Source organism: Lepidochelys kempii, chromosome 6 (genome assembly GCF_965140265.1).
Source record: "Lepidochelys kempii isolate rLepKem1 chromosome 6, rLepKem1.hap2, whole genome shotgun sequence".
NCBI lineage: Eukaryota > Metazoa > Chordata > Testudines > Cheloniidae > Lepidochelys > Lepidochelys kempii.
In genome coordinates, this window is record NC_133261.1 from 21,856,926 (window position 1) to 21,880,322 (window position 23,397).

Genomic DNA, 23,397 nt, shown 5'->3' on the forward strand with positions numbered 1-23,397 from the left:
TGGTTCATTCCATCCAAAAAATCAGTACAGCACTGGTGTGTGTTCACACAAAGGGGCACTAAATCAATGCAACCTCACATCATAAAGTGGTGTAGTGCCCCAGACAGGGTTGTGTGTCTAGTGTTAGTCTTCTACTGTCAAAATCGCCCACAGAAGACCAAGAGATACAGTGAGATGCAAGGTAGCATTAGTTGCAGAAATAAAAGTTTTGCAAACATTTTCACAATAAACAGAATTAGAGGAGATTGGACAGTCATATTTGAATGTATGGAGAACACAGTGAAAATGGATCAGCTCTTACTTTTAAAATTGTTGCCCAATACCAGAAACAAGTGTCATTTGAGGGCACTAAAGGGCAGCACTGATGTTATTTCAAAGAAACAAGTAGATGTACATCCTGCAGCAAAGACTTTGCTGCCACAGGCAGGGCTGGACTGAGGCAGATGCACTATAGGCCTATACAGAGGGCCCCAACTCCAGTCACATGATTACATCAGAATCTCTGGTTTCATTTTCAAAATAAATTTCTAGACCTCATGGTTGAAGATTGAAATGTGACAAGCGTAACCAATGCTGTGATATGTGCAGGCAGCTTGAAACAATAGCTTAGAGGGATGAATTGCCCAATACATTTCAGTGGGATGTTAACAGCAGAACAGCTCCGTGGGGAGGAGGGAAGAGAGAGACACCTTGCCAATACCATTCCAGCAACAGACTGTATGTGGTGGGAGGAGAAAAGTTCTGGGTCAGTGCCTGGAGATGGGAGGAAAGGGGAGGGTGGGTTACAGTTCCCGCCCACCATGAGGAACGGCCATCCAAAGTTAAACAATCTCAAAATCCCACACTGAAGAATTACAGGTGTTTGAGGAAATGACGTGTATGCATCTACAAGGAAATCCTGATCTGCATAGGGATTGCACTCATGCAAGTGGAGATCATGTTGAGTTTTGTGCCCTACATTGACCTTAAGTGAGCTGCAGGAAAAAAAAACCTAAATAACCTGAAATGTGCTCTATTCACTTGGCATGCAGCACATCCAATGCATGTGTGTTTTAATTTCAAACTTATCAGGAGACAGGCAAACCAGTTCAGTTTGAAAAAGTTTAGTTAACTTCACCACCCACCCAATTTGCTCTCATTAATAGCACACCTCTGCACTTTGATTCTGGCCACAAAGCAGCAAAACAGCATAAGAAAGGTTTTCTTGTGGCATTTCCAGCCTGACAGGAAGCAGGAAATACTGGAAATCTTGCAAGAAAAAGCGTGCTCTTGTGGGAAAGTTGCATCCAAATTTTGCGGAGTCAAGAAGTTTGGATGAACAACTACACCAAGCCCAGGACTTCTGAGGTTCGCCCGTCACTAGACCCTAGAGCACGTGGGAAAGAAACTGATTCTAGTCAAAGGTGGGCTGCCAAAGCTAGTAAATATGGCAAGCATATTTTGGTGCAGTTTTCTATTAATGTTAACATTTCAGCCAAAGGAGATATTTTAGTCAGCCCAGAACATTCGTGGAGGATCATTAAATGTATTTACGGCACCCCCTTGACTATGGTCCTGATGTAGGGCACCTCAGGAAGAGGCCAATTGCTTTTGAAATAGCAGTGAAAAGCAAGCCTTCGTGCTTGCCAACATCCCAATCTTGCACTGGTTTTGTGGCTAGGACAATGCGGTGAGCGCATGTTTTCCTTGGCTAGTGGACAGGAGGCCAAATTCCCATGGGCTGGTTGCAGGATGAGGTACTCAGTTGGAAAAGACAGCAAGGATCAGATCCATGCAAGCTTTCCCTCCAAATATGAACTGAATGCAAATGTAGACTCCGATCCTGCATTGAAGTCAACGTGCTCTGTGCACCTACAGCTCATTTGCAGGATCAGGGCCTCGGAGAACGAAGGCTTTATCCTGAAAGATTAGCATTTCTGGTGAGCTGCTCTGTGCCACCAGTGGGCTTGAGGGCATTCAACCCTATGCAGGGGATTGGGCCCTAAGCTTGGAATTGTCCTGCTGAGCTAGTTCTATAAGCTGCGAAGAAATACCAGCTCACTTGCAAGATGTGTTTTGGGGGCGGGATGGGGAGGGGGAATATAGACAAATACAACATTGCATGCCCTCCAGGTCCCCTTTTATTGAGTGACTGAATACAAAAATAAGATCATATAGGTGCAAATGCAATGATCTGCACCTTGGGAAGAACCATCTTAAATCAGCGGTAAGCAGTGTGTTAATAGCATCTTGTAAACAGTTCTCTTCACAAGCAGAAAGCTTCTTGAAACACGATGCTCACAATTAAAAACTCCCCAACACAGTCAGAGTAATACTTAGCACTTCTCATCCTGTGAGCCCAAAGTGCTTCATTGAAGGTGAGTGAGCATCATCATCCCCGTTTTACAAATGGGAATATGCGTGAAATTAACAAAACCCAAGAAACTGAAATCAAATGTAAACACAGAGCTTAGGAAGCACATACCATTCTCAGAGGGTGATGGCTCACCCCAGTAGCTTCATTTTACAATGCAAAAATCATTGGCAGAAGCACAGTTGGAAGAGTTCTAGAAATCACTACCGCTCTTATGGCAACCTGTTACAGTTGATAAAAAAAATTTATAGAATACATGGCATTTCTCCTAAATTGCACCAGAAGTAATTTGGAAGCACTTTCAGTTTGTCTTATAAGCAAACAGGGGAAAGAACAAGTCACAGGCTTTCCATCTCCTTGATAAGTATTTAAGCCTCTCTCAGCACCCCTGCCTCTCACATTTCTGAATCTGCATACATTCCATTGATTAAGTAGTCCACTTGCGTATAGTCCTTTTTCTTATAGCTTTCATAGGCCTGCATGGCAAATAGAACTAAGACGGTTATGAAAAAAATGATACCAAATAGAAGTACTGCCAGGAGTGAACTGGTGTCCACCAAGTACTGAGTCAGAGGCCCAGTGGCAATCAGCAGATTGTCATAGTCTGTGTTTTGCTGACCTCTGCCACTGCCCAAGGCTGTTGTTTTGGGTGCATTTGTTGGACCCATGGTGGTAAGCTTAGTCAAGGAAGTACTAGATGTTGTTATCACCCCAGGCCCACTGTTGGCCTTTGTCATTGGCTGGTTAGTTGCTGAAGTCTTTGTTCGGACTGGGATAGTAGGAGATGGCTTACCCGTGATATTCTGGGGCCTGTCCACTGTAGTTGTCAGGGGCTCAAGAGCTGATGAAGTAGCTTTGATTGTTGGCATTATGGGACTGGCACTCTCTGAAGATGGATTGGTGACTGCAGAATCTGGTGAATGGGTTTTCAAGTCCGGTAGGCTGTCGGTGGTTGTCGCTATAGATAAGCTTGTTGTCAGTGGGCCAACCCCCACACTATTAACTATGCTAGGCGTGGGAGTGCTGCGTGTGGCATCCCAAGGCAACCGGGAGGCAACGGTTTCACTGGAATGCTCTGTCTGGGACACTGCAGTCCTCACTTTCGATTCAGAAGTCGCAATAGTAGTTTGAGACAAGGGCGCTGGTGCCTTTGTAGCTCCTGAAGTGAACACCTTATTACTTGTCTTTCCAAAGGTGGCTGTGGGCGTGGAGCTAGAAGTATCATTATTTGAAACGAGAGAAGAGGCAGCTGGAGACATGGTGCTGGTAAGGATAGCAGAATTACCTGTCAGAACCCCAAGGATCTCTGCAGTTTCATTACCTGTGGCTGATGGAGTAGTTGTACTTATCTCACCTGGGGTTCCCTTGGTGGACTGGGTGGTTGTGGCTTTAGATGTGGTGGTGGCGGCAGCAGGTGTAATTACTGCTGGTGGGGTCGTTCTGGGACCTGTCATTACGGTCCTTACTTGACCTGATGGTGAAGGTGGCGCCGTCGCTCGACTCTCGGTCTGGTTTTCTCGGCTTGTGCCAGAGTCCGCTTGCCTGCCGGTTCGGCCAGGTGGCTGTGCTTCTCTTTTCTTAAGGACAAGTTCTTTGAAAACAAAACACAAGGAAGTCCATAAGTTCAAAAACCAGTGGGCCTAATTCTGATCTCATTCACACAGAGGTAAGTCAGGAGTACTTCCTGAAGCAGATGGCATGCAGCTTACTTCAAATGGAGTTATGCCCTATTTACTCCAATGTAAATAAGATCACAATCAAACCTAGCATATCCTCTATTATTTGCGTAAAGCCCTCTAATAAGCTGAACCCTTTTCTGGATTACCCTCTCTGCCAGGCACCTCCGTCATTTGTCTCTCCAGGCCTGGAACCCTCTGACTTGCTCAAAGGAAGAGTAACGCTTCAACTTTCAAACTGGTTCTCAAAAGCAGAGCAGCAGTACCCCTCACTCTGACCTGACCAGTGAGGGTCAGAAGCCAAAGGGCTGTGCTCTTATATGTTAAAAGGCACCATTCAAGGCCTTTATTTAGGTCCATAATTTTACCCCTCTTAAAACTTTTTGACAGATTTCCCTTAAATACGTAAGGCGCCTCAGCTGATGATCAGGCTTTTAGCAGCATGAATCCTATAAGCATTAAAAGAGGTAAGCCGTTAAATCCTCAAGCAACCTTTGACAATGCAAAATGAACCACGGACGAGCTCGAGGGAGGTTTATTTATTTTTTTTTTTTTAAATTTGTGTACAGAGGAATTTTTAAACACATTTCAAGATTGGTTCCCCAATTGCCAACAAGCTCCATTTCATTGTGGTGTCACTTTTAATTAAAATTTAAGCCCCTGCTGTTGTAAAACCATGGCTAGCAATTGCTGCTAATGCCTTTCTGATTACCCATGCAGCGTGCCACTTCTGGCATGACATCCTGGCAGTCAAAGGAAATCCAATCCCAAGGTGTCCTCCTTTCAGGGTTCCTCCACCCCGTTTTTTGTTTGTTTTTTTAAAGCCCTTCTGGTTGTGTCTTCCAAAAGGACAGAGTATAGGGTGCAATAGGTGAGCCCTTTCACAGGGACAGGCTAAAAATCATGTTTCTTTAAAAAACACACCATGTTCTTTCAATATTACAACTACCAGAAGAGACAATGGGACAAAATCTTCCAATGGACAGATTCTAAAGTATAAACATATCTTGTGCTCCCCCTTCTCAGCCAGAGGTGCAGCAAAGCGCTGAGTGTATAGTACTTAGTATGATGCAATCTTATTATCTTAAAGGTGACTGCGCCATCTCGTTTTACAAGGAGCCCGACAGTGTAAAATTACCTCCAAGTAGATCTGTAATGTCCTGAGTGCTGGCATTCTGACACACATATAGATGGCAACAGTGTAAAAGGACACAGCGATTCTGATAGAACACTGACCAGTTGCAGTAACGATTACCTAAAACACAAGACAAGAGGCCACATAAATGGAAGGAAGTCCTGATTTTAAAAAACACATCAGACCCAGTGTGGTCCTGGGATTTTACCCTTAGCAAAGCGATTTAAAGAAATAAAATCTCTCTGTGCCATGTGTTTTCCTTTACACACAACAGAAAAATGGACCAAAATGTGCTATATACAAAGCTCTCTACTTTGTAGTTTCAATTCCAAGTTAACTTGAATGTCCTTCAAACTTCATAACAGGAACCTCTGTTATGAAACCCATAACAATCAGCGTTCCAGCAGGATCACATTCAGACTTGGCCGAAGTGGCTGGAATTCCAGTGAAACCAATGGAGCTGCACCAGGTTTGAATTTGGTCCAGGTAGGTCAGTTCACAGAGCTCCCCACTTGAGTCCACTGGAACCAAATATATCACCTTGAGTAGCCCAACAGCCCTGCTACTGGCCAATTAAAAAAAAAACATTAGAGGAGTCCTACCTGACCTCATCTGCTGGAAAGGTCACATCATGACTAAAATTTGTACTCCTTTTAAGACAGTGCTGAGAGAGACCTCTCTTTACTGGTGTCTTCCCCCACTCCACAAACTAATGCACTCCGGGGTGTGAAGTCCCAAAGTATGTGAAATGATCGTGACTGTGACCCTAGGACAGGGGAGGGCAAATTATGGCCCACGAGCCAGATCCAGCCTGTCAGGGCTTTCAATCCGGCCTGCGGGATTGCCAGCTCCATGGCACAGCGGGGCTAAGGCAGGCTCCTTGCCTGCCCTGGCCCCTCACTGCTCTCGGAAGCAGCTGGCACCACCTTCCTGCGGCCCTGGGGGCGGAGAGGGCTCCATGCGCTGCCCTCACTTGTAGGCACCGCCCCCCCCCCACAGCTCCCATTGGCCGGGAACGGGGAACTACAGCCAATGGGAGCCTTGGGGGGTGGAACCTGCTGCAGGCGAGGGCAGCGCAGTAGAGCTGCCTGCCCCACTCCACCCTTAGGAGCCACTGCCGGACATGCTGGCCCCCTGCCCTGAGCCCCCTGCTGCACTCAGCACCCCAACCCCCTGACCTGAGCCCTCCCCTCCACCCCAGTCCCCTGCCATGAGCCCCCTAACCCCCTGCCTTGAGCTCCCTGCACTGAGCCCCCTCCTGCAGCCCAACCGCCTGCCCTGAGCCCTGTCCCGTAACCCGCACCCCTTGCCCTGAGCCCCTTCCTGCACACTGCACCTCCTCCCACACCCCCTCCCTCATCCCAACCCCCTGCCCCAGCCCTACATTCATGGCCCTGCATGCAATTTCCCCACGCAGCTGTGGCCCTTGGGCCAAAAAGTTTACCCACCCCTGCCTTAAGAGTATATCTACGCTGCAGGAAAAGACCCACAGCATAGTTGTGGCTGGCCGGGCCTGGGCTGGAGACCAGACTCCGAGACTCCCTGAGGGGAGAGGACCTCAAAGCACAGGCTCCAGCCTGTGCCCAAATATCTACATTGCATTTTTTAGCCCCACAGCCCAACCCCAGATCAACTGACCCAGGCTCTGAGACTCGGTGCCATGGTTTTTTTAATTGAAGTGTAGAATGTACCCTAAGATCTGTCCAATGCCCACTGGCAAAGGGTTCACTGCCATGTAAGAGGAATGCCTATCAGGCCTGAAACTCTCTAAACCTAACACATGGCCATCATATTTACCTATAAAAAATGTGTAAGATATCAAAGGAAAGCTGGTGACATACTGGTCATTAATATCACTGTGAAATGTATGTATCAAGAAAGAATTATGGATACTTACTGATACTATACTTTAAAATCTGTAACCAAACAAAGAGAGAAACGGATTTCCTTTCAGAAAGAGAGAGGAATAGTTATCTTCCGTCTCTAATGCAAATTGAGTGTGGTGATGCCAGAGGCATTGGAGAGAAACAGGAGAACAAATTAATATGAAGATATGGATTCAGCATAGGAAGACACAGGTTCATCCTGACTCTAGTGACAAAGACAAACTTCGGAGAAAATAGGGAGAAGCAAGAAAACATGTTGTTATTCTAATGAGGAAAAAGAGTTCAGCACTATTAGCATTCCATGAATGGGGTGGGTGATGCTGAAAGGTTGCATTTGGTAAAAAGCTTCTCTTAGACAAGGACTGTAACCTGTTAAGTTTTAGGTTTCAGAGTAACAGCCGTGTTAGTCTGTATTCGCAAAAAGAAAAGGAGGACTTGTGGCACCTTAGAGACTCACAAACCCACTCTCCTGGGGGGGGGGGGGGGGAGAAAACCTGGATTTGTGCTGGAAATGACCCAACTTGATTTTCTCACCCCCCCCCACACACACACAAACCCACTCTCCTGCTGGTAATAGCTTATCTAAAGTGACCACTCTCCTTACAATGTCACTTTAGATAAGCTACTACCAGCAGGAGAGTGGGTTTGTGTGTGTGTGAGTAAACCTGGATTTGTGCTGGAAATGGCCCAACTTGATTATCATACACATTGTAAGGAGAGTGATCACTTTAGATAAGCTATTACCAGCAGGAGAGTGGGGTGGGAGGAGGTATTTTTTCATGCTTTGTGTGTATATAAAAATATCTTCTACACTTTCCACAGTATGCATCCGATGAAGTGAGCTGTAGCTCACGAAAGCTTATGCTCAAATAAATTGGTTAGTCTCTAAGGTGCCACAAGTACTCCTTTTCTTTCTGTTAAGTTTTTAGTCTCCAGAAAGTGTGATTATACTTTTATTTGTAACCATTTTCCTGTTTCTATTATCTCTGCTTAGTATCACTTAAATCTCTGTTCTTTATTAATAAACATTCTTATTTTATCTCATGTTAAACTCATGTTAGATGGAGGTGTGCACCCTCAGCTGAGCCAAGTGTGTATTCTGTCTTTTCTGAGGCAGCGGGCTTGGTATTTCTGTTGGCATCCAGTGACAGGGGCTGGATGCTGCACAGAGATGCTTCTGAAGGGTCCAGGAACTGAAATACACCAAGCGTTAACCTGTAAGGCAAAGTGAGGACTGGCAGGGTCCTAAGGAGTTTGTTTGGCTGGCTAACAGCCCAAGGTCGCAGGGAGCTGTAACACAGTATAGCAAAAGAAGAATTGGTTGGTGCTAAAGCAGAAGGGTAAGAGTGATTTACAGTTTTGGACGCCCAAGAGAGTGTGTCAGTGATCTAATGAAAATATAGTCAAGTGAACGTTGGAGGAGACTGTACAGGATGGCTAGCCAGAAAATGGGGAGTGCTTGGAACAGAGTCACAAGGGACTAGTCAGGCAGTGTCCAATTGGTCAGTCAGAAGCCAATTACACTATACTCATTACTCCTGACAGAATTCTGCACCCCTGGGGGTGGGCTGGGCCTACATGCCAACAAGCGAGAGAGAGCGCGAGCGCCTCTGTCCCTCTTGCGTGCTACTACAGCTAGCTGGTGTGGAAGGGTAGAGCTTTTCATTATGCACGAGGCAAGCAAGAGTCAGAAATGTAGCAGTCTGCCTGAGTTAACTGACCTCATTCTCTGAGGCAGACATGTAGCAGCCTGCCTACGTAGTAACACTGTTAACATTCCTATTGTTAATGGTTTCCATTCTCAGTCAATTGCCCCAGGAGCATAAAACCTGTTAAAGGTTTAAGGCCCTTACATTGCCAGAGTGATGTAAAGGAGCCTTATTATAAATGATAGTGAGGGAATCCTCAGCTAGGAAGGTCTATGTGCTCTCTCACTTTTTTCCTGTGCCAAAGTAGCACAATGGGGTTAGATTACAGAGCAGGATTTATTTTACTTATCCATTAAAAAAAAGAAAAGAAAAAAGACTTTGAGGGCAAATAGAACATTTACCAAGCAGGCAATAAAGTGTCAGGACAATCAGAACCAAGCACTTCCCAAAGTGCCCAGCCAGGTCCAGGACAACGATGAGCAAAACTGTATGACTTTCATGTGTGAAAGTCTGAGCAATTTAAAATGACATTTTTGTCTTTTTTTATTTGCGGTTTGGTGTTCTGTAATGTAATTTAAATGAAAATCCAGAATTACAACTGGAATGCAGGGTATTAGTTACCAAGTGTTTGTAACTTAACTTTCATGTGTTTAGGAAATGCTGAATATTTGTGATTTTTTCTGTATTGTAGCTTAAATAAATTACCAAAACAATTGAAACTGGTGTGATTATATTGCATTATTTTGACAAATAGAATAAGCAGATTTTTGAATATTTTGGCATAGAATCCAGCCAGGAGTAACTCATACATAGTGGTATACGGAGTGATTCACCTTCATACACTCTTAAAAACATTAAGTGTGAACAGGGGGAAGAGCAATCATATGCTGCATGTAGTGTGTTTTTTGCTTAAAGTTATCCCCAAAGCCACTGGTCCTCACCAAGGATTAAGACTATGGCAATCCTGAAATTATAAAAATAAGCCATTTACATTACCTGAGAATAAAAAAAGCATCTAGAAAATTTCTTAACTTGTGGGGAGGGGGGAAAAAAGCCTTTACATTCTTCGGCAGCTCAGAAAACAGCCTAGTGGAATTTCCCCGAGTTGCCTGGTGATTGGGGCATTCAGCACTTCTCAGGGTCAGGCCCTTAAGATTCTAAGCCACTTGGGCCAGAAATGACATCTTCAGTTCAGCTGTATAGGACAGAACACACCCGCAGTGCATGGCAAATTATAATCAAATCGCATGCATCAGGGCAGAAGCTGATCGTGGCAGGGGTTAGGAAGGAATTTTTCACCCCATACATTACGTGCACAATTGGTCAGGTGTGTAAGTTTCCCAGTCCTACCCTATCACCTGCCTTTGAAGCACCGCAGAATACCAGGCTAACTGTATTGAACTGGTATCACAAATCCTGTAACACCTGTGTTTGGAGGAGGAAAAAGCCCCTAATACCCAACAACATATTTTCTACCATGTCTGTATACTCAATTAGTAAGTTACTGGAGGTTAAAAAAAAAAAAAAAAAAAATGGGACAAAGAAAAACCACTCAAAGATACTTTAAAGGGAATCGTGCAGGGGGCAGGACCCAAGATCTGGCCCTCCACAGGATGGACTTTTTAAACACAATATATATATTAAAAAAAATCTCAGCCTCTGAGACAAGGAACAGAACTGTGAAGATCTCTGCAGACAAGCAGGAACAAAGCCTGCAGGTGTGCGGAGAGCAAGGATGCTGGCTTGCGTGGACATGCTAATACTGTCCCTCCATTCTCCTGTACTGGGTAGTATGTCCAATAATTATGACACTTTAGCTCTGCTCTTCTCAGCGAGCTGGGGATTGAAATTCCCTGAAATCTTATGCTCCAAAACACATAAGTATTCCCTGTTTCTAGCTAGATAAAGAAAACTTCCAGAACTGTGCAACATACACAAGCCAATCCCCTCCCAATACCAATCCCTCCCACTAGAGTCATTGGTTTTGCTCGTCCAGTACCTGGGAATTCCAGGCCTCAGTATCCTTGCCAAAAGATGAGAGATTTCTCCATCATTATTTCCATCATGGTAGCATCAGGAGGCACTAGCCTAAACCCCTTGTGATATAACAAAGCTGTTGTACAAGCATATAACAAAGAGACAGTCCCTGCCCCAAAGAGTTTACAGTCCAGTAGCAACTCTTCCCCAGTGAAGATGCAGCTGTATTGGTTTAAAGTGCTTGATCAGTATAGTTTATTCCCATATGAGAAGGGGAATAAGCTATACTAGTGTAAATCACCTTCATACCAGTCTAACTGCTTCCACATTAGAGCTTATAACAATAGAACTATATAGGTAAAAGAAAATCACCCCTGAACTAGCATAGTTATAGCAGTATAACTTTTCTAGTTTAGACCAGGCCTAACAATACAGACTGATACCTTCATGTTGTCAAATCTCATATTTCGGGGCTTAAGTAGGGGTCAGGAAAGGAATCCACACCTTTCTCCAATGTATTTTGGATTTGGGTTTTTTGGTCTTCCTCTGAAGCATCAGAGATGGCCACAGCTGGAGAGGAGAGAGACTAGGCGGAGTGGGACAGTGCTTTAAGATGGTACTGAGGATCTAACTGATCGCTATTTTTGGAGTCAGAAAGGAATTTCCCCCATCAGATTAGTGGTGATCACAGTTTCTTCCCCCGCCTTCCTCTGCAGCATGTGAGTGAGGGTGACTTACCAGAATTATCTAGGTCTCTCTCACTAACTCAATTCTCTGCCATTACAAGGGCTTCAGGCAGCGGTGCACCTTGACCCCTCCTAGTCTCTGCCTGTGGCACCCAATAGTTTAGTCTTTGGAGAGCTGTAACACTTTGGCCTAATTTTAGTTGTTGGGGTTGGTGGGGAGGAGGGCTGCTGGGTGAGGTTGGTGGCCTGTGATATACAGGAGATCAGACTAGATGATCGGGTAGTCCCTTCTGGTCTTAAACTCTATGACCTTGTGCTCCCCTCATCCATTTGTAACAAAGGGGTTTTTTTTGGGGGCGGGGAGAGAGTAAAAAAATAAAAATAAAATTTAATTGGGGAGGGTAGAAGCATAGAACAAGAGATGTATTTTGGATATGTAGCTCTAGTAATATCCTTAAAAATAACCAATGAAAAGGAAGGTGGATTCATTCCTTTCTTTCCCGATAATCTTTCAACACATAGTACATTCTTGCAGGAGCAAAGGCGACTGAGAAATTTGGAGACATAAACCATCCATCCTGCATCTACCATGACCAGGGTCAAACTGTGCCAGTCTCTGTGAGATACCAAATCAGCACATCTCTGATGGCACCAATGGTTTTTACAAAATTGGATGGATTAACCCTTCCCCAAAGCTCTGATTCAGAAAAGCACTTAAGCACATGAAAGTACTGCAAACTCCAAGCATTCAAAAATCAGGAGACCGGCTTAAAAACAAACAAACAAAAAAAAAGTTTTAAAAAATAAAGAGATTCAGAATTTAGTATTTTCCTTATGATTCACATTTGCCAGCTTTTCTCTGCAGCCATGAGGGAGAATTTTTTTTTTCAATGAAACTGGGATTCTCATATAATCACATGACTCCAGGAGCAACAGGCGCTCCGTAAATCAATAAAATCAGCATATAGGTGCAGTGTCCCCCCAGGCTGACAGCTGGAAGGGCAGAGGCCAAATTTTTCCAACTTTAGGGCTTAAGATCAGAACCTTGTAAGTGGTTGCTCTTTGTGCCACAGCGCCTCCTGGTGTTAGGGTGTTGCAGGGACTTCGCCTTTAGAACCTCCCACCCAGCCCAGCCAGTGGCCACTTCCTGGACCCTGTGATGATCTGTCTCTGTTCAAATCTTCCATGGCCTGGCCTGGCCTCTAGTCAAGTCAATTAGAAGTTCAATCTTCCTGCAGCTGGACATTTGGTTACCCTGAAAGTTCAAATTAATATCCAAACTAACAGTTCCTCTGCCCCTCTTTGGCTACACTGAAGTTCTCTACTCCTGAGCCCTGCAGAGCTTCTCCTATGTGGCTTCTTCCCAGCAGGTTTCCCCACACTCCCTAGGAACTCCAACAGCTTCCATCAGGGATTTCCTTGCAGGCCCTTTCTCAGTTCTTTTCTCCTCACCGCCCCCAAAACATTAGCCTGACCTGCTCCCTGTGGGTCTCCTCCAGCTTGACTTGCCCAAACCCTTCCCAGAGAGGGAAATCTATTGGCTCCCCTCTAGACTGAGTTCACAGTGGTCGGCCTCTCCCCAATATCCTACCATTGGGGTCACTCATCAGGTCTCCATCATTCTGGGGGATATGCTGGCTATCACAGACAAGGCTGAGCCCAGCTTATTAGGAAGGGCCAGCCAGCCTGTGACACGCCTAAATAAATGGCCTGATTTTCCTGACACCTTTGAGGGAGAGGAAGGGGGAAAAACCCCAAAAAACAACAAACACCACATCAAGCCACACATTCGTAAAATTCTGAGCATAAAATGCATTTTCATGTTCCCCAAGGGCCTGACATGCCAGGGAATCCATGTGTTATGGAAGCTGAACTAAACCCTCTCAGGAACATGTGAGTATCTCACACTCTGCAGCACTGCTCTGACTTTACAGAGATCAAAATTTTCAAAAAAGTGATTTTTTGGGCCCAAATGGAGACACCTCCAAAGGCACCGATCAGAAAATGCTGAGCACCCACCCTCTGAAAACCTACGGCATCTCAAGTTATGCACCCAAAATATCACTAGTCAGTCACTTTAAATTATCAAGTCTCAGCCAAGCTAGTGAAGGGTTAAGCAACTAGCTTCTTTCAAGACAGAAAACATGGAAGTGTGAAGATCAGTGAACTAAGATTGCTCAACCAGCACAGCTGTCTGCTGTAGCAACGTTCGCTTACAAACATCTGGCTGCATGGTACGTTGATAGAGTAAAGTGACCTCACACCATTCACACGCACACTATCAGCACTCACGCACGCTGCTTCTTATGGAAGCTAGAAAGGCCCTGGGAAATGGCTGCTCTGTTTTCAATTTAAACCAAAGCTGTCAGAAATTATTGAGCCACCACAGAACTGCACACAGAAGCCATAGCTATAAATGCTTGTAAACAAATGGAGTAAAAAGGAGAAATGTGGGGGGTGGGGAAGAGCCCTTTAAGAACATGGAAACCCAGACAGATTTTATGCTAAAGGAAGACGAGCTCACCTGAAAGCGATAGGCCTCTACAAGCGCGTCTGCAATGCTTTTCACTGCTCAGCCGGTTTATTCGTATCACCCGAGTGCCTCTCTCCTTTAAGGTGGAAATTCTGTTTTCAGATATGCCCAGGGAAATCAACAGGAAAAAAACAACAGCAGTCCACATCTTGAAGGCTGGCCTTGGAATCACACTATTCTCCCCTAGAGCCGGTTGTGCAGGAGAAGCATTTGCCAATTACCTTCGGGTCCTAAGCGACATATCTGTCAAACGGAAATATTAAAAAAAAGAAAAAAATAAATAGATAGGATAGATCAAGAGGATGCATTAAAAGATTTAAATAGTTCTTAACTCCTTTTCATCTATAGATCTCACAGCACTTTATAAAGGAGGGTAACCATCATTATCTCCATTACACGGATAAAAAAACAGGTAGACAGAGGGTGTAAGAAGTGACTTGCCCAAGGTCACACAGGTCAGTCAGTGGCAGAGCAAGGACTACAATTCTGATCTCCTTAGTCGAGCACTTTACACACTGGATCATGCTGAAAACCACGTGAGACAGAAGCTGCAGCTCCTAGCTCATAGTTTAGGAACTAAGTTTCCAAAGGTCCCAAGTCAAGACATTTTAAGGCTCACACATGCACAACATATACTCCACACAGACATGAAAGAGCTATTGAAAATGTAACAAATTCCTCCCTATGTCATTCTGATCGTGTCTGGGGGAGCTTGTCCAACCACTGTTGAAGCAGATCATGCAGAGGCTGGAATAGCACAGCGGGAGTCAACCACAAACCATATGAAAAAGGTGATGAGATGAAAACGTGTGAACGAATTCCAGCAGATGTATCAAGATGTTAACTGATACCCCAAACCAACATCAAACCTATGGAAGTAGGCTAATCCAGGTACAAAGCTGCACATTGCTAAATTGGGGCTTTAGAGTCAGACAGGCTGGCAGGCAGTGTTCAAAACAGTGAAATTAAAAGAAAAACCATGTCACACGCATAGCAAAGAGACTAAGCTGAGCACCACAGTTCAGGTCAGGTGTCAGAACCCACCCAAAGTTTAAACCCATGGTTTTCATCACTCCTTACAGACACAGCACAGCTTATGTGGGAGGATGACTGCACATAGCCTCAAGTTTCTATCAGTTTGCAGCCTTTGTGATGGGAGGACGACATTTACACATTACAGGCCCACGTCAAGCAAGACGTGTGGGTGTCTCACGCTGACGTACGAGCCCCACAGGAAACATGGGAGAGTGGACATGGCCACTGTGGTTGGATATAGGGGTACCTAGTCCTGCTAAAGTTCTGTCAACTTGGTAGGACAGGAGAAGAGTACAGGGATCTGTACACTTGACACATGCCTAAAACTGGCCCTGCTTTTATGTCAGGAAATGCCCAAGAACAGTGGTCACCAACCGGTCGACCGCGATAGACCCTAGAGGATCTCCCCATCAATCGCGATCTCTGGCAGCACAGCGGGGCTCCTGCTAAGATGGGCTCCCTGCCTGCTCTGACCCCATGCAGCTCTTGGACGTGGCCAGCGCAGCTGGGGTCTCCCTCCACATGCTGCTCCTGCCTGCAAGCACCGGACCCGCGGCTCCCATTGGCCAGGAACGGGGAGCTGTGGCCAATGGGAGCTGCAGGGGCGGTGCTAGCAGAGAGGGACAGCGTGTGGAGCCATGCACCGTGCCCCCTCCAGGGGCTGCAGAGGCATGTTGGCCCCTTCCACTAGTGGCATGGGGCCACGGTAGGCAGGGAGCCTGCCTTAGCAATAAGTGCTACCCAGCAGAAGGCCGCACCCCAAGCCCCAGAACTGAGCCCCCTCACTAAGCCAGCACCCTGTACCCCCTCCTGCACCCCAACCCCCTTCCCCAGCCTAGAGTCCCCTCCCAGAGCCCCACCCTGAACCCCCTCCTGCACCCCAACCCTCTGCTCCAAGCTTAGCCCAGAGCCCCCTCCCACACTGCAAACCCCTCAGCTCCAGTCCAGACCCTGCAACCCCTCCCCAACCCCTACCCCAGTGAAAGTGAGCAAGGGTGGGGGAGAACGAGTGATGCGGAGGGAGAAAGAGATGGAGTGTGTGGGGCAGGGCTTTGGGGAAGGAGCAGGGCAGATCCTGGGTTGCCCTTAAATTCAAAAAGCGATCTTGGGCATAAAAAGGTTGGAGACCGCTGCCCAAGAACATTCAGGTAACAGCTGGTTCAGTGCAGCTTTCAGTTTCCTGCCAATTCCAAAGGTTAATTTAAAAATTCCTTTTAATTCCAAATCGGGCTGTGAGTCCAGGTAACCCAGGAAACCCCAAGAGATCACACACTGCCCCAGCGGTTAGTGGACCAAATTCACACTGCTAGTAGTCTAGCAGACTTTGTTCCTCTATATGCAACTAAGTGGGCAATGTCCCTTCCCACATTCCTAGCAAGAACAATAGGTCCTTGTCCAATACCTGTTCCCACTGAAGTCAGTGGAAAAGTTACCATGGACTTCAGTAGACTTTGGATGAATCATGCCCTTACCTTGTAACTGGAGTGATTCTGCTGCCTCAGAACTTGAAGTCTCGGAGGTAAGCCTGTACTTACAAAGAGTTCAGCATGGACTAGATTGGATGCTTCCAGGGCTTTTCCCTACAGGACTTTCAGAGCCACCCTCCTCCTTCCTCATTTAAGCAAGTCACAAACATCTCACAGGCAGGTATGACTCCTCAGCTGGAGCTCTCTGTAAAAATGCAAGCTTGTTCCACAACAAGGTGTGTGTGGAGAGTGGGCATACCATAGAGGAGGATTATCTGACCATCTTCCTGTCCAGTCAGAAAGGAGGTTTCCTCGGCATCCTGTTATAGCCATCGACACAATGAGTCTCTCCAATCAGTGCCATGCTTACAGTTTGGGAATCTCTGAAGTTGAGGATTCTGAGAAAGCATTGACCAATGCTTACCAGCTCATTGTACCTATCCATATATTGCTACAGTGCACCTGCGGCTGTGGAATCCGGGTGCTAATTTTTCTTGGTCATTTACATTTTCAGACCCTTGCACAAGGGATTAGATTCAACAAAATGCAGGACTGGAAGGGACCTCAATAAGTCACCTAGTCCAGTCCCCTGCACTGGGTCAGGGCTAACTATTATCTAGACCATCTCTGACAGGTGTTTGTCTAACCGGTTCTTAAAAACCTTTAGCGATGGAGATTCTAAAACATCCGTAGGTGATTTGTTTCAATACTCAACAACCCCTACAGTTAGGAAAAACTTCCAAACGTCTAACCTAAATCTCCCTTGTGAAAATTTAAGCCCATTACTTCTTCTCCTGTCCTCAGTGGATGAGGAGAACAATTTATCACCCTCCTCTTTAAAACCACCTTTTATGTATTTAAAGACTGTTATATCCCTCCTCAGTCTTCTCTTTTCCAGACTAAACCCCAATTTTTTTTCACAATCTTTCCTCATAGGGCATGTTTTCTAGACCTTTAATAATTTTTGTTACTCTCCTTTGGACTTCCTCCAATTTGTTCACCTCTTTCCTAAAGTGCGGTGGCCAGGACTGGACACACTTTACTCCTACTTGAGGCCTTATTAGTGCTGAGTAGCATGGAAGAATTACTCCTCATATCTTGCTTACAACACTCCTGCTAATACATCCCAGAATAATATTCACCTTTTTTGCAACATTACATTGATGACTCATTTAGTTGGCGATCCACTATAACCCCCAGATCTTTTTCTGTAGTATTGCTGCCTAGCCAGTTATCTGCCATTTTGCATTTGTGCAATTAATTATTCCTTCCTAAGTGGAGTACTTTGTATTTGTCCTTATTGAATTTCATCTTATTTATTTCAGGCTATTTCTCCAGTTTGTCAACATCATTTTAAATTCTAATCCTTGTCCTCCAAAGCACTTGCAACTCCCCCTGGCTTGGCATCCTCCATAGACTTTGTAAGTGTATGCTGTATGCTATTATCCAAATCATTTATGAAGATACAGAATAGAACTGGTCCTAGGACAGACCCCTGCAGGACCCCATTCCATAGGCTCTTCCAGCTTGACTGTGAACCATTGATAACTACTAAGTATGGTTTTCCAGCCAGCTATGCACCCACCTTGTGGTACGTTCACCTAGACTATATTTCCCTAGTATGTTTACGAGAAGGTCATGTGAGAGAGTATCAAAAGCCTTATTAAAGTCGATAGCTAAACAAATCCCCACAACAGCCTATGAGGACGTAGGTCAGTAAGTCTGATTATCCCCATTTTACAGTGGAAGAAGCTGAGGCACAGACGTGATGCCAATTGCTCAAGCCAATAGAGCAGTAGTCCAGTGAAACAGCAAGTGACTGAAGCAGGAACAGAACTTGGGAGCCCTATTTGCAGGGCACACAGGTCTGGTCTATTCCTAAAACCAAGCTATGTCTCTGAACGTAGCTAAACCAACCTAAGCCCAGTGTAGACACCGGTAGGTTGACGGGGGAATTCTTCTTTTGACCTAGCTATTGCCTCTTGAGCGGATGGATTTACTACAGTGACAGAAAAACCCCTCTCGTTGCTGCAGCAACTGTCTACACTACAGTGGCGCAGCACTTGCAGTGTAGAGGTATCCAAAGTCACAATGCCTTAAAATACTGCACATATCAACAATCTATCCCAGTTATACTGCGAGCCTGCTCAAGAGATGCAAAAGCTTTGTTCTGGTGAAAAGTGCTATTTTGTGCTCATTGCAAACACGCTTAAATTGTCTGAAGTTACAAGGGAAAGGGGAAACCACCTCTGATTTTAGCTGCATGCTCTTCTTGAGCTGCAGCCTGTAGCAGACAATGCAGCACCACATTCTCTATGTGCAAGCAGGTATTACACCTCAGCCAAGAATTCACACTCTGGCCAGCCCTCCTGCTGGTTAGAAATATTTCTGAGACTGACTTGGCAAGAGTAGACTTGTTAGAGAAATGCAGCTCGTGAGCCCCATCTAGTCTTGTTCCAAGAGAACTGCTCCTGCTTTCCTTTTAGGATTTGCTAAGGCCCTGTTTACATTACGCACTGGTTAGACATTGATGTTGCTGCTCATACAGCCCTGGTCAACACTAGGACTTTAGGTCGAATTTAGCAGCGTTAAATCTATGTAAACCTGCACCGGTCCACACAATGAAGCCCTTTATTTCGACTTAAAGAGCTCTTAAAATCGATTTCCTTACTCCACCCCTGACAAGTGGATTAGCGCTTAAATCGACGTTGCCGGCTCGAATTTGGGGTACTATGGACACAATTCGAGGGTATTGGCCTCCGGGAGCTATTCCAGAGTGCTCCATTATGACCGCTCTGGACAGCACTCTCAACTCAGATGCACTGGCCAGGTAGACAGGAAAAGAACCGCGAACTTTTGAATCTCATTTCCTGTTTGGCCAGCGTGGCAAGCTGCAGGTGACCATGCAGAGCTCATCAGCACAGGTGACCATGATGGAGTCCCAGAATCGCAAAAGAGCTCCAGCATGGACCGAATGGGAGGTACGGGATCTGATCGCTGTTTGGGGAGAGGAATCCGTGCTATCAGAACTCCATTCCAGTTTTCAAAATGCCAAAACCTTTGTCAAAATCTCCCAGGGCATGAAGGACAGAGGCCATAACAGGGACCCGAAGCAGTGCCACGTGAAACTGAAGGAGCTGAGGCAAGCCTACCAGAAAACCAGAGAGGCGAACAGCCGCTCCGGGTCAGAGCCCCAAACATGCCATTTCTATGATGAGCTGCATGCCATTTTAGGGGGTTCAGCCACCACTACCCCAGCCGTGTTGTTTGACTCCTTCAATGGAGATGGAGGCAATACGGAAGCAGGTTTTGGGGACGAAGAAGATGAGGAGGAGGAGGAGGAGGTTGTAGATAGCTCACAGCAAGCAAGCAGAGAAACCGGTTTTCCCGACAGCCAGGAACTGTTTCTCACCCTAGACCTGGAGCCAGTACCCCCCGAACCCACCCAAGGCTGCCTCCTGGACCCAGCAGGCAGAGAAGGGACCTCGGGTGAGTGTACCTTTTAAAATACTATACATGGTTTAAAAGCAAGCATGTGAAAGGATTACTTTGCCCTGGCATTCGCGGTTCTCCTAGATGTACTCCCAAAGCCTTTGCAAAAGGTTTCTGGGGAGGGCAGCCTTATTGCGTCCTTCATGGTAGGACACTTTACCACTCCAGGCCAGTAACACGTACTCAGGAATCATTGTAGAACAAAGCATTGCAGTGTATGTTTGCTGGCATTCAAACAACATCCGTTCTTTATCTCTCTGTGTTATCCTCAGGAGAGTGAGATATAATTCATGGTCACCTGGTTGAAATAGAGTGCTTTTCTTCAGGGGACGCTCAGAGGAGCCCATTCCTGCTGGGCTGTTTGCCTGTGGCTAAACAGAAATGTTCCCTGCTGTTAGCCACAGGGAGGGGGGAAGGTTGAGGGGGTAGTCACGCGGTGGGAGGAGGCAAAATGCGACCTTGTAACGAAAGCACATGTGCTATGTATGTAATGTTAACAGCAAGGTTTACCCTGAAAGAGTGTAGCCACTGTTTTATAAAATGTGTCTTTTTAAATACCGCTGTCCCTTTTTTTTTCTCCACCAGCTGTATGTGTTTCAATGATCACAGGATCTTCTCCTTCCCAGAGGCTAGTGAAGCTTAGAAAGAAAAAAAAATGCACTCGCGATGAAATGTTCTCTGAGCTCATGCTGTCCTCCCACACTGACAGAGCACAGACGAATGCGTGGAGGCAAATAATGTCAGAGTGCAGGAAAGCACAAAATGACCGGGAGGAGAGGTGGCGGGCTGAAGACAGGGCTGAAGCTCAAATGTGGCGGCAGCGTGATGAGAGGAGGCAGGATTCAATGCTGAGGCTGCTGCAGGACCAAACCAGTATGCTCCAGTGCATGGTTGAGCTGCAGCAAAGGCAGCTGGAGCACAGACTGCCACTGCAGCCCCTCTGTAACCAACCGCCCTCCTCCCCAAGTTCCATAGCCTCCACACCCAGACACCCAAGAACGTGGGGGGGGGGCCTCCGGCCAACCAGCCACTCCGCCACAGAGGATTGCCCAAAAAAAAGAAGGCTGTCATTCAATAAATTTTAAAGTTGTAAACTTTTAAAGTGCTGTGCTTAAAGTGCTGTGTGGTATTTTCCTTCCCTCCTCCACCACCCCTCCTGGGCTACCTTGGTAGTCATTTCCCTATTTGTGTGATGAATGAATAAAGAATGCATGAATGTGAAGCAACAATGACTTTATTGCCTCTGCAAGCGGTGACTGAAGGGAGGAGGGGCGGGTGGTTAGCTTACAGGGAAGTAGAGTGAACCAAGGGGCGGGGGGTTTCATCAAGGAGAAACAAACAGAACTTTCACACCGTAGCCTGGCTAGTCAGGAAACTGGTTTTTAAAGCTTCTCTGATGCGTACCGCACCCTCCTGTGCTCTTCTAACCGCCCTGGTGTCTGGCTCCACGTAACCAGCAGCCAGGCGATTTGCCTCAACCTCCCACCCCGCCATAAACATCTCCCCCTTACTCTCACAGATATTGTGGAGCACACAGCAAGCAGTAATAACAGTGGGAATATTGGTTTCGCTGAGGTCTGAGCGAGTCAGTAAACTGCGCCAGCGCGCCTTTAAACATCCAAATGCACATTCTACCACCATTCTGCACTTGCTCAGCCTGTAGTTGAACAGCTCCTGACTACTGTCCAGGCTGCCTGTGTACGGCTTCATGAGCCATGGCATTAAGGGGTAGGCTGGGTCCCCAAGGATACATATAGGCATTTCAACATCCCCAACAGTTATTTTCTGGTCTGGGAATAAAGTCCCTTCCTGCAGCTTTTGAAACAGACCAGAGTTCCTGAAGATGCGAGCATCATGCACCTTTCCCAGCCATCCCACGTTGATGTTGGTGAAACGTCCCTTGTGATCCACCAGAGCTTGCAGCACTATCGAAAAGTATCCCTTGCGGTTTATGTACTCGGCGGCTTGGTGCTCTGGTGCCAAGATAGGGATATGGGTTCCGTCTATAGCCCCACCACAGTTAGGGAATCCCATTGCAGCAAAGCCATCCACTATGACCTGCACATTTCCCAGGGTCACTACCCTTGATAGCAGCAGATCTTTGATTGCGTGGGCTACTTGCATCACAGCAGCCCCCACAGTAGATTTGCCCACTCCAAATTGATTCCCAACTGACCGGTAGCTGTCTGGCGTTGCAAGCTTCCACAGGGCTATCGCCACTCGCTTCTCAACTGTGAGGGCTGCTCTCATCTTGGTATTCATGCGCCTCAGGGCAGGGGAAAGCAAGTCACAAAGTTCCATGAAAGTGCCCTTACGCATGCGAAAGTTTCACAGCCACTGGGAATCGTCCCAGACCTGCAACACTATGCGGTCCCACCAGTCTGTGCTTGTTTCCCGAGCCCAGAATCGGCGTTCCACAGCATGAACCTGCCCCATTAGCACCATGATGCATGTATTGGCAGGGCCCATGCTTTCAGAGAAATCTGTGTCCATGTCCTGATCACTCACGTGACCGCGCTGACGTCGCCTCCTCGCCCGGTATCGCTTTGCCAGGTTCTGGTGCTGCATATACTGCTGGATAATGCGTGTGGTGTTTAATGTGCTCCTAATTGCCAAAGTGAGCTGAGCGGCCTCCATGCTTGCCTTGGTATGGCGTCCGCACAGAAAAAAGGCGCGGAACGATTATCTGCCGTTGCTCTGACGGAGGGAGGGGCGACTGACGACACGGCTTACAGGGTTGGCTTCAGGGAGCTAAAATCAACAAAGGGGGTGGCTTTACATCAAGGAGTATTTCAGGCAGGACTTCACAGAGGGTTCCAATAAGAAATGGTGCACCTAAGTTATCGTTCTTATTGGAACAAGGAGGTTAGCCTGGCCTCTGATTGATACATGGCTAGATTTACCTCGCTGCACCTTCTCTGTGAGTGACTGCAGTGTGACCTAGAGGAATGAGTCCCCTAGACAGGGGAGGAGGCAAATGAGTACAAAACAAATCTGGTCTATTTCTTGTTTTGATCCACTCCATCTATCTTTTACATCTTTGGCTGGCAGCAGACGATGCAGAAGGACTGCATGCCATCCACATCTCATGGCTGCTCGGCAGAAGATGGTACAGTACAACTGCTAGCAGTCCGTATCGCCTGCCCGCTCACCATAAGACGGTTCAATAGGACTGACTGCAGGAATAAAGAGAATGACCTGGTCAAGTCACTCCAAATTTAGTCCCTGCGCCCATGTCTGTCCAGGCGCTCCCAGCCAACGTGGCCAGGAGCACCTTGGACATGACGATGACGGCTACCAGTCGTACTGTACCGTCTGCTACTGTGTCCCTGCCACAAGGCAAGGGGTTGCTGCTACTGTGTAGCAATGCCGTACCGCGTCTGCCAGCACCCAGGAGTCATAGGGTGACGGTTACCTGAGCGGGCTCCATGCTTGCCGTGGTATGGCGTCTGCACAGGTAACTCAGGAAAAAAGGCGCAAAACGATTGTCTGCCCTTGCTTTCACGGAG

At 46.6% G+C, this 23,397-nt stretch overlaps 1 protein-coding gene across 7 annotated transcripts in view; it reads right to left on the reverse strand.

The window, feature by feature from the left end:
- Nucleotides 1–2,102: 2,102 nt before the first annotated feature.
- The window catches only part of C6H11orf24 (chromosome 6 C11orf24 homolog), a 65,604-nt gene continuing 44,309 nt past the window's right edge, over nucleotides 2,103–23,397 (reverse strand). For 6 of the 7 annotated variants that reach the window (XM_073347080.1, XM_073347079.1, XM_073347083.1 and 3 more), the window contains 3 exons: nucleotides 13,887–14,138; nucleotides 5,168–5,284; nucleotides 2,103–3,944 (listed from right to left, as the gene is read on the reverse strand). In XM_073347080.1, coding sequence (XP_073203181.1) covers nucleotides 2,749–3,944; nucleotides 5,168–5,284; nucleotides 13,887–14,043 — 1,470 coding nt within the window. In that variant the 5' untranslated portion in view covers nucleotides 14,044–14,138 and the 3' untranslated portion in view covers nucleotides 2,103–2,748. Of the gene's footprint in view, nucleotides 3,945–5,167; nucleotides 5,285–13,886; nucleotides 14,139–16,402; nucleotides 16,563–23,397 lie in introns of those variants that run through there. The other variant, XM_073347084.1, reaches the window with a different exon arrangement.